At 36.2% G+C, this 11,856-nt stretch overlaps 1 protein-coding gene across 1 annotated transcript; it reads right to left on the bottom strand.

Annotated features, from left to right (window-relative positions):
* Positions 1-8,117: 8,117 nt before the first annotated feature.
* Positions 8,118-10,122, bottom strand: LOC143623335 (uncharacterized). The gene is made up of 2 exons (XM_077094269.1): positions 9,471-10,122; positions 8,118-8,677 (listed from the first exon to the last, which is right to left on the bottom strand). Exons 1-2 carry the CDS (start codon positions 10,120-10,122, stop codon positions 8,118-8,120), a joined length of 1,212 nt encoding a protein of 403 aa, XP_076950384.1.
* Between the last annotated feature and the right edge of the window lie 1,734 nt (positions 10,123-11,856).

Raw genomic sequence — 11,856 nt, 5'->3', positions numbered from 1 at the left:
ACTGTATTAAATACATCATTCAATGAAACAGTAAATGGAATGTCTAGGGTTTCGTGAAGGCGGCGGCGGTGGTACGAGGAAACAAAATGAATATGGTTTGGAATGTTTCTCGTATTCCGTGTGTGCCAGCGTTGCCCTAAATGGAAACATAGGACCCTATTTGTAAACCCTGACATTCCTTCTAGAATCCCTAATCATTACATAATGAAAGACAAATAAAAATACAAGTGTAAGAGTCTTCGAGCACGATGCGTATCTTGCTCGAGCAGACTCAGTATACAAGGTATGCTTGATGAGTATCCTCGAGCATACTTTACTTAGAATATTTTCACAGAAAATATTCTCCTTTAGCAAGCTTCATTCCTCTTGACTAATCCTTACTTTGCTCGAACTAGTCCATCGAGCAATCCCATTCGTCTTGATGTCTTCAATCCTGTCTTGAAACTTATTAAACAGTCTTTAGCATGCTCGGATGTAAATCTTGCTCGTGTGACTGAACTATGCTCGAAGTCCTTGCTTGGAACATTGACATCTTCTTATTGCATCCATGCTCATCACCATGTGCTCGGACATCCTGTGCTCGGAATCACTTGGTTAAAACTTGAATGATCAAGTTGTTTGCTCGATTGGCAATCCATACTCGATAGAAGAACACTCTTGCTCGTTGAAGTGTAGCTTGCTCGAAGCCTTAACACTTAGAAGAATCAACCACAAATAGTTTTGAAGACCATGCTCGAGGTAGTAAACCATGCTCGGTAGCCCAAGGTTGCTTGAAGTCCATACTTAGCCGATTTCCAGAGGAGGTTGAGAAGATTCCAATCTTCCTTAGCAATATCCAACTCAACATGCAACCGCAAGCATGATATAACCTTTACATCTGAGAGCGGAGATGATTGTTGACCATAAGAAAGTTTTTCCGGTTCCACCATGGCCATAGACAAATGCCAAGATTTGATTGTCGGATGTTACAGCGGTGAGAACATCATCGTATATAACTTTCTGTTAAGCATTTAACAGTGCTTTACATGTCTCATGCTCATGTGAGAGTTGGTCTCTGTCATAGTTTTTCTCTTCCATCAGTAAAGTGTTTCGTATATGCTCAATGAAATTTGCTGAGGACATTGGGAGGCCAAAATCTGATAAAGTCTAACCATTAGGACTTGAAATTAGCAACAATTCAAGTTCGCATAGAACAGACTGTTGTAGGTCATTGTCATTGGCTATGTTGTAGTTACGTGCCAAGTCGTCGCTCATTTTGGACCACTATTCGTTCCATAGCTGTAGTGGATTTGATATTTCACAATATAAAAGCATATGGATGAAGAGCGAACGTAGTTCAGCAGCAGTGGCCCACCCTGCTGCTTCGTGAAAGGTGCATGACCATTCGTTGTCATCTTGAAGCAATCCTAGTTTTCGCATGCACCAAGAAAAGTAGAGCAAAGTTGACCATTTACTGTTCTTATTGATGCAAACGATTGAGAGCCTTTCTGGTGATTCAAAAGCATTCAGAGGAAAAACTTTATATGAGCCTTCCTATGGCTGGAGGTCTATTATACGATCGCCTAATCCAAGCCTTTGATTTAGCATCCCATGTGTATTCAAGCAGGAAGTCTACGTATCTTAGGTGACGAGTTGACGGATCATAGCGATTGTTGGAAAGCCATTCGTTTAACGTTGTACGTCTAATAAACGTATTTTTAGCAATGCTGTGCAGGTTGTCGTTATCCCTAAGAGTCATATTCTGTGAATTTTCTAAATGAACGGAGAGGACCTGAACCGGTGGATTCCTATCGTGTATCGTGAAATTGAACAGTCTCCATGAAGCTTCATGTGGGCATATGAAACGCCCGTTGATGTGGTCTAAATTATACATATTATTATATAAATATTCTCTACTTTTAAAAGCTTTTGAGTTGGTTTTTAATACATTATAGTTGATCGGTGTTCAAATTTAAAGTTTAACTAACTCAAGAATAAACGAGCTAAATTGGAATACTTTTACTAAACTTGTGTCGGCTGAGTAAATCTTTAAATAAGCCTTATTAACTATGGTTGTCAAATTTTATCGGAATTTATTATGGATAGATATATATACACATAAAGTTATCTACCACATAATAGTTATATAAAACATATGGCATAAAATAAAAAATAGAATTCGTTGAATGCTAATGTACATATCAACGTGAGTTCACTATTTTAATATTAGTTTATCTTTTGAATGGTGAATATACAATAGAAATCTGAAGATGGGTCGAGCATCACAAAATAATAAAGGGCTTCAAACTTCAAAGTACCTAATGGGCCGATCTTGGAACAAGGCTATTGTCGGTTATATGGAATTAGGAGAAGGGGGCGGTTGAATTTTTTTTAGGGGGTTTATATAAAGTCCCGAAAGAAAAAGAAATCCTATCACGGCTGGAAGGAGAGCCGCAAGAAACAAAAGAAGACGGGAGGAGACAGAGGTAAGACAAAAAGGGATAAGCATCTTTTAGATTTATTTGTTTATTATTATTATGAGTAGCTAAATCGTTAGAACTACCTAGGTTTGATTGATTGATGACGTTTTAATGATTGTTTTGGGTTGACCAATGAACATATAATTGATTTACTATTGTCAAGTTCATATTGTTATGATTTTATTCTATGATTGCTATCGAGTTTGTCAATATTATATTAATTAGACCCCGTGTGATTTTATCTTTACATGAATTAGTTTCGTGTTTTGTTTAGGATTGCATGCTATACTGATTACTTGGTATTTTCAGTTGTTTGTGGTAGACGTCACCATAGGGTTTGATTGGTTAGAGTTGTTCATCTCAGTGGTTCATCTCCTTTCATTCAGACCAAGACATTAGGAGTCGGTTTATCCTTTGGTATAGTCGATTTAGTTAGCCGTTGCGAGACCTCATTCGGTTTTCTAGCCGTTGATTAGGTTATTTTGTAAGCTGAGTTATTTAATCTTTAATATTGAATTACCCCTTATTCCCTAAGTTTGTTAGGATTACGAGCTTTAGTAAAATTTGTGATTTTGATACGGACCAAGTAATAAATCATTAGGGTACTTAGAAAATCAACCGTGCTTTACATATCTTTCTAGAAGTTTTTAGGGGTCTTTAGTAAAGCTGACCGTGGTGACCTATTTTCCCTTATTATTGTCTAGTTAGATCATCCTTAGAACCCAGTTTCATGTGTTCGTTGTCACCCGAGCATCGTTGATAGTCGTTAAGATTCCTTACCTAGGTGGTTCCTCTTCATCATATTTGAGAGCTCCGTTAGTGCCGTTAAGTTTTTTCGTTAGTTTCGTTAAGTTAATTAAGTTAGTTAAACTAGTTTAAGTTAATTAAAATAAAAAAAAATATAATTAGTTAAATATTGTTATTAGGCAGTACTTAGTTAGGGTTTAGTATCCGAGCCACCTCACGTGTCCTTGAGTTCGATATCCGGACTTCCTTAGCTCTTTGCTACACGCGACCGGTACACTTGCCGATTGTGTGAACTAGGTTAGGTTGTTTGGTTTTAAAGCTTTGTTGCGAATCGTTTAATTATTTATATATATTTTCGCACATCAAGTTTTTGGTGTCGTTGCCGGAGACACGGTCTAAGGCGATTCGGTAACGACGCGAGTTGGGGACTTGCCTATTGTATTTTTGTGTTTATATTTAGATTTTATTAGTTATTTTAATTAATTTAGTTTTAGTTTCATATTATTCTTATTTAATTTATTTTGCTACTATCTGGTGTCGGTGATCCTTTTCTGTTTAAGTTTATCTTAGTAGTGATCTTCATGGAGTGTTACTACGGGATCCGATTTGAAGAATACCCCTATAAGGAACAAAGAGGTTACACCATGTTGTAGCTGGAAATACAAAGGATTATGGCTCACGTAGAAAAAAATCGCGTGAAACCTCAATTCCGTTTGATATATGATTTAAAGGGGAATCTTCTTGGTTATGAAAACTCATCCGGTGAATTCGTCGAGCAAATACCAGATCCAGATGAGATAATATTTGATTGGTTATGTATCAGCAATTACTCTAATCCAAATGCTCCTTTTTCGAACCAACAAGCTTTAGACGGAATTCGGCTAAGCTTAATGAGTAGTCACAACTTAGTGAGCCTTTTATTGTGTTTGAAGATGTTGAGACGGAAATTCAGATTGAGGAATGTGCTCCCTCTTGGGAGGACGATTTTAGGGGTGGGTTTGATGAAGAGTTGATGGATTTTACTGCTATGGATGAAGGAGAGTTTGGCCAACTTGGTGATTTAAAGCGTCTTGAAGATTTACTATATAACGAGCCAAGTGTGGGAATCGAGAGGGATCCTTGTGAGGAGAGCCATGAGGATTTAAGTGACTCGGTTCGTACGACATTACACATCGAATCTGATAAACCAAAACACGAACCATACTCAATCTCCATTCGGGACGTGTCGAGGTTTGAAAAATTGGGTAGAAGATAAAGGATACCGAGGCTCAAGGATCGAATTGTGCGTAGGAATTCGTCATACCCGCCTGCCTTCATTGAATCACTATGTAGACCATGTCTTGAGATACATGCATATCATACATTTCAGTCCTGGGAAATTTAAGAGTTGGTGGGTCGTGTTTAATTCATATGTTTGGGCCTATTAGAGCTCTGTAGTTGGTTTCTTCCCGACCAATTGTAAGAGGAATGTGTTGAGGAGAATTGATGGGAAGATGATAAAGGAGAAGCCTCCTGATTAAGGTTTAAGGAGTGCCGGCTGAAGACTCTTCTGTAAACTTAGCGCTTCCCAGGAGGCAACCCGGTAATATCTTTTCTTTTTATTTTATTTTCATTTTTTTTATTTCGTTTTTTTGTTAGGTGTTTCTTCTTTTGCTTGCAGGTTGTTCCAAAGTTTCTTATGAGATGGTTGCTGAGCTATGATGTTAAACAAGTGTGGGGATGCCACTTGCTTCAGAATTGCCACTTTCGTTCGTGGGAGAGTATGTTATTTAGAAATGGTTTGCTGACTGCGTTCGAATTGGAGGGCACGGAACATGACTCATGGCACACGATCACTGAAATATTTATCAGGGGAGTCTATTCCATTTTCTTTATTTTTTGTTTTATATTATTTTATTTCTGCTTTATTTTTGTCTTTTTCCCGTCTCACATTGAGGACAATGTGAAATTTAAGTGTGGGGACGGGAAACTGACGTTTTTTGGTAGTAAAAAAACAAGGTTTAAAAAAACATAAAAAAAACTAAAAAAAAATGTCCCTTGAATTAAATGCTTTGCAACAAAATGGAAAATGATAGAAAAATTGGGGATTGGTTTTTAAAATTACTAATATATATGAGAAAAAAAAAAGAAAGCGCACTTAATTTGTGATGTGTCTGTAGGCTCAAATAGCCTTGAAATGTTTCCCTTGATTATTATTAATTTACCTAATAGTCAAAAACGTTGTGGGTTCTCATCTTAAAGGGGACTGTGAAGCTGAAAATTCAATAAGGCATAGCCAGTATTACCGTAATCTGACTATTTTAAGGTGGTGAGAATCACATGCACTTAAAAATTAACACACCACTTTGTTTCATGAAAATAAATAATGAGTGGTGGCGCCCCGCCATGTCCATTTTTCTCTACGAGCTTAGAAAATAGTTATATATTTAGGTAAAAGATTCCTAAGAGCACAAAATTTTGTTGCACGAACATCAAATATGTGCAAATATTTTGAATTTAAAGTGAATGAGAAAGTTATGCAAATGCCAAAGAAGCATTCACTAAAAAAAACAATTGAAGAAAAAAATCAAAATTAGAAAAAGAGGCCAAAAGGTATATACTAGACGGGGATGGTGACTCTAAGGATACACTATTGGGGCTCGATGGTTCCTAATCAATAAATATTTTTTAGGAAATACTAAGGGTGGAAGCCTGGGACCGTCATATACTGGGTTGCAGCTCCGGTGAAACAATGCTGGGTCGAAATTCGCTAATATAGTTTAGGATTATGTATTGCTCGTACGACCTCATTTGACCTTTCATCCATAGAAATTCCACCTACGTGCATTTTCTTCTTACCATTAAAGGGTTTTTAGCTTACAGTGATAGGTTGAACTAGTCAGCTTCAACCCGGTTTATTTTGTCTTGATTATGCTTGAGATGGGGGGAAAGCAGATCTGTAACTCTTTAGGTGTGAGACCCGTAGGTTTATTGATATCACTTGAACTTAATCACTGAATATGATGGTGGGGGGGGGGGGAGGGCTTGATAGGTTGGTGGCTGGGTTTAAGTGGACAACAATATCGGCAATCGCAGTTTTTGCGTTTATCTATTATTAATTAAAATAACCTAAATGTTTTGAAAATCAGTTTTCCAATTCTGATTCCATTACAAATAGCTTTTTCAGGGACGAAAAATGTTTAGTGTGGGGATATTTGATGTTGTCTAAATTATACATATTATCATATAAATATTCTCTACTTTTAAGAGCTTTTGAGTCGGTTTTTAATACATTATAGTTGATCGGTGTTCAAATTTAAAGTTTAAATAACTAAAAAATAAACGAATTAAATTGGAATACTTTTACTAAACTTGTGTCGGCTGAGCAAATCTTTAAATATTAACTATGGTTGTCAAATTTTATCAGAATTTATTATGGATAGATATATATACACATAAATTTATCTACCACATAATAGTTATAAAACATATGGCATAAAATAAAAAATAGAATTCGCAGAATGCTAATTTACATATCAACGTGAGTTCACTATTTTAATATTAGTTTATCTTTTGAATGGTGTATATACAATAGAAAGCTGAAGATGGTCGAGCATCACAAAATAATAAAGGGCTTGAAACTTCAAAATACCTAATGGGCCCATCTTGGAACAAGGCTATTGTCGGTTGTATGGAATTGGGAGAAGTGGGCGGTTGAATTTTTTTAAGGGGGGGGGGGGGGGATTATATAAAGTCCCGAAAGAAAAAGAAACCCTATCACGACCGGAAGGAGAGCCGCAAGGAACAGAAGAAGATGGGAGGAAACAGAGGTCAGACAAAAAGGGATGAGCATCTTTTAGATTTATTTGTTTATTATTATTATGAGTAGCTAAATCATTAGAACTACCAAGGTTTGGTTGATTGATGACGTTTTGACGATTGTTTTGTGTTGACTAACGAACATATAATTGATTTACTATTATCAAGTTTATATTATTATGATTTTATTCTATGATTGCTATTGAGTTTGTCAATATTATATTAATTAGACCCCGTGTGATTTTATCTTTACATGAATTAGTTTCGTGTTTTGTTTAGGATTGCATGCTAGATTGATTACATGGTGTTTTCGGTTGTTTGTGGTAGACGTCACCATAGGATTTGATTGGTTAGAGTTGTTCATCTCAGTGGTTCATCTCCTTTTAGTCGGACCAAGACATTAGGAGTCGGTTTATCTCTATGGTCTAGTTGATTTAGTTAGCCATTGTGAGACCTCGTTCAGTTTTCTAGCCGTTGATTAGGTTATTTTGTAAGCCGAGCTATATAATCTTTAATATTGAATTACCCCTTATTCCCTAAGTTTGTTAGGATTACGAGCTTTAGTGGAATTTGTGATTTTGATACGGACCAAGTAATAAATCATTAGGGTACTTAGAAAATCAATCGTGCTTTACATATCTTTCTAGACGTTTTTAGGGGTCTTTAGTAAAGCCGACCGTGGGGACCTATTTTCCCTTATTATTGTCTAGTTAGATCATCCTTAGAACCCAGTTTCATGTGTTCGTTGTCACCCAAGCGTCGTTGATAGTCGTTAAGATTCCTAACCTTGGTGGTTCCACTTCATCATATTTGAGAGATCCGTTAGTGCCGTTAAGTTTTTTCGTTAGTTTCGTTAAGTTAAGTAAGTTAGTTAAACTAGTTTAAGTTAATTAAAATAAAAAAAGATAATTAATTAAATATTGTTATTAGGCAGTACTTAGTTAGGGTTTAGTATCCGAGCCACTTCATTTGTCCTTGAGTTCGATATCCGGACTTCCTTAGCTCTTTGCTACACGCGACCGATACACTTGCTGATTATATGAACTAGGTTAGGTTGTTTGGTTTTAAAGCTTAGTTGTGAATCGTTTAATTATTTATATATATATTCGCACATCACCCGTCTATGAAGTTTTGGATTTCATTTACGTGAGACGGAGTGTCATTGGGAATAGTGGGATCAACAGGAGATTTTGTGAGCTTGTAACGTACACGATCCGCTCCTTTTGAAATATATCTGAAAAGATATTTGATAAGCATACTCCAACCACGGTACTCGACATTAATGTGTGCCATGAAGTGTAAACAAAGAGCACGATTATAAGGAACAACATATCTACTATCGACTATTAGATCGTTTTTGTTTACAGTAAAGCTCGAAGGTCTGCGTCTGTAATGTACGTAACCTTTCTTATCAAAGAAGGTTGTTGACCGGAAGTCCTTGGGAAAAACTTTAGAGCACGATCCGTTATTCATGCACGTTGAATTGGGTAGAACCAAACCGCATGGCCCATGAACCATTAGCTCTGTAACCACCTTATACAGTAATGGATCCTCGTCGGGGTTGGATATCTCAGCTATTATGAAACTATCAATATCCATAGGTCCCGTGACTACAGACGTTTGCTTCACCCAAACCAGTAGATGACAATGAGGAAGACCTCTCTTTTGAAATTCTATCGTGTACAAATTTGTCAGATGTTGAATAGAAATACCGCATTAAAGCGACAATGAAAAATGCATGAATTGAATGTACACGAATCCAATGTAATAAGGTGTACCTGCAGTAACCTCTCCAAAAGGTTTTTCCTTCTTAAAAAATCTTTGAGCAATTTAACCTTAATTTGGAAGATTCTTGCTATGATATCAGGACGATCCTCTAGCTTAAGTGATAGAAACTTAGACATATGTCTTTGTATCTCAGGCTATTTAACATTACATGTAAAATTTATAAAAAATTGAGGATTCCATGAACTTTACAGATTTCAAGAGAGTCCAAGTAGTGTTTGTATGTATAGCATGGGCCTCCAGTGAACGAAGATGGCAAAATCATGCGTTTGCCAATTGACCTGCCTTCAGAATCACCTCGTTCAATAGCGTTGTTGATGCCTTGTAAAATTTCTATACGAAAAAGATTTTGATTCATTCTAATATAGTCCAGACGACTTTGTTCAACGGATACGTACTCATCAACAATGTATGGTTGCAGAAGACGACTTCCTCTCAATAGATGGGTGTATATGTTGAACCTATCATGCAATAAATAACTATGGTACATGTTCATGGTAAGTTTACGATCACTATCAGATGTACTATTGCATAAACACGTATCGGGAGACCAACCACTTTCACCATGCAAAAAAATAAGAGGATATTGCAATGGCATATACAACAGATGTAGCTTGCATTACGTTGTGGAATTCCATCCTTATAACGAATGACAATCAAACTTTGTGCATGAGGAATCACCATCCGGAATTATAGCACCAATAGACCCCGAAAATGGTTTGTCATGTGAATGGGCATTATGTGAACTGTAAAGACGAATGCTAAAGTTAGATACGTCAGATGAGCTGCATAAGTCTTTTGCGGTACGAAAAAGTTTGACCAACTCATTGGTGGTGGCTAGCACATCCATAAGAAGTGTTACAGTCTCTTGTCTTATGTGCGAACGACCATCATCTGAAAATACACCGATCCTGTTTGAAAGCTCATTGTCAGTATCGTACACATACATCTGCAGAAACCATGGTGACTCGTTTGGAGGAGGACATAGACTGCCAATCAAATGATGTATGTGACCCTCAACCTTGAATACGCAAGGAGCAGACCCATCGTTTATGAAATCATCAACTTTGGCACCAAAAGATGTCATAGAAAACATGGAGTTATATGCCCTGATATTCGTTAAGAAGTCACTTTCTTGAAAAAGCCTAATAATGGATTCAGGAGGCCTTCTTGGGTATGGTAGCACGACACGACCACACTTACAACAATGTGAATACCTGGGACGCCTACAAGTGGATCGAGAAATGAGGCGTTCTTGAAACCACAAGAAAGCATCGCAAAACTCACATGTCCAATTACAATCTCCACTATCAAGGTAAGTCGACTGATACATGGACGAAAACGAAGGGAAAGGCGAACGGTTAATAGAACGTGAAGAAGACTTGGCCATATCAGTAGTAGATGATTGAGATGTTTGTTGCATAGAAAAAGCAGCGGAAGTGGTACGTTTTCTTCAGGTCGGCATAAGGAAAGAAAAAACAAAAGAACTGAACGTCTATACAATGTTCGTAGAAAGAAACCAACCAATAGTACTAAACTAAACCTAATCAACAACTGACCAACAAAACAAAAACACACCTTCTACTTTAAACTATTGCTGCAACATCAATGGTAAAGGCGGAATAACATAATAGAACTTACCAAAAATAACTCGGATGACAAACGAACGTAACGTAAGTCACTGCACAATTTAACAACCAAAGTGATTAAAAAAATATGTTAAATACATAAAGCTACAACAAATATAGAAACTATAACATTCACTAAAACCAACAACAAAACAGAAGCAACAATGACCCATTTTTTTTTAAATGTATTTATTTGTTCATGTCCGTGTCTTTGTACATATGATGACTTTTAGAAGGTTGACATAGTCTTTAAGGAGGTTGTGTGGACTTTTAGAAAATTAACATGTATTGACGATTAATTATTTTATAGTATTATTAATTGATTATGTAAGCTGGAGTAGAACATGAGTAAAGTTTAACTTCATGGGGTAGGGTCTGGTCAAATAGGATTAAGCATGAAGAATGGGTTATGTTGTGTTATAATGACTATAGTAAGTCAACATGCATCTCAAGAAATCCAATTCACAGAGTATTGTTCATGAATATGGACAAAGCATTTCATCAAACACTTGGTAGGCATCCCAAACATCAAAAGCAGATAATAATTTCAACTAGTAAAAAAAACAAATCTGCCAAGATCCGATTATATTACGTTATAATCACTTCGTTACATATATTTAAGTGAACAGGCGGCTTAAAGAGTCAAAGAAAGCTACAGATGCTAAACATGAGAAGTAAATTTTAATTAATAAAAAGAACAAATTTGACCATGATTCCATGTGGAAGCAATAAACACATACTGTTAATTTCGGATGAGTTTACCATAAGTGCGTAAAAAATCAAGTAAATAAAAGAAGAAACCCTAAATTTAATCAAAAAAGTTACCTTGTGACATCAGAAGATGAAGACCAAGAAAGCAAAAGGAAAGATGAAAAGTGATTTAAATCTCATATAATTAAGGTTGTTGAAAAGGAAGCGCGAATGTGATACCGATGTATACACGTAAATATCACAAAGATAAAGATAAGATATGTGACAGATATGCTTTATTAGGTTGCACAACATGCTTTATGAAAGATACAATTCTTGCTACAGTAACTTTTGTGAGTGTAACCCAACATACCTTTTAAATATAATATAAATGTCACTATCATCATTTATTTCCTTTTTTTGCCCGTATAACATCTTTAGTAAACTGGCACCTGCAGAAACTAAAACAACTTTGTGGCATTTGCTAGAAGATTTTGGAGTTTTCTGATGGTGCAGATTATCTAAGAGATTATAACTTATATGTCATTGTTTTTATTATTTATGTTATCATCTATTAATTTGTTGATTGGCGGCGGTGTTACTGAATTGGGTATGGTATCTGATTAATGGTACCCATTGGCGCCCCAATCCACCAAATGACTAGCATCTAATATGTTTGGTTATCTTGGTTTTTCCTAGATATTCTGTGATGGTTGTAATAGTTGTGCATATACAGTACGCCAAAGTAT

Source organism: Bidens hawaiensis, unplaced genomic scaffold (assembly GCF_021521415.1).
Source record: "Bidens hawaiensis isolate Kalapana, Puna unplaced genomic scaffold, B.hawaiensis_p1.1 tig00003378_1, whole genome shotgun sequence".
NCBI classification, from domain to species: domain Eukaryota; kingdom Viridiplantae; phylum Streptophyta; class Magnoliopsida; order Asterales; family Asteraceae; genus Bidens; species Bidens hawaiensis.
This window is presented reverse-complemented; position numbering and strand designations above follow the sequence as displayed.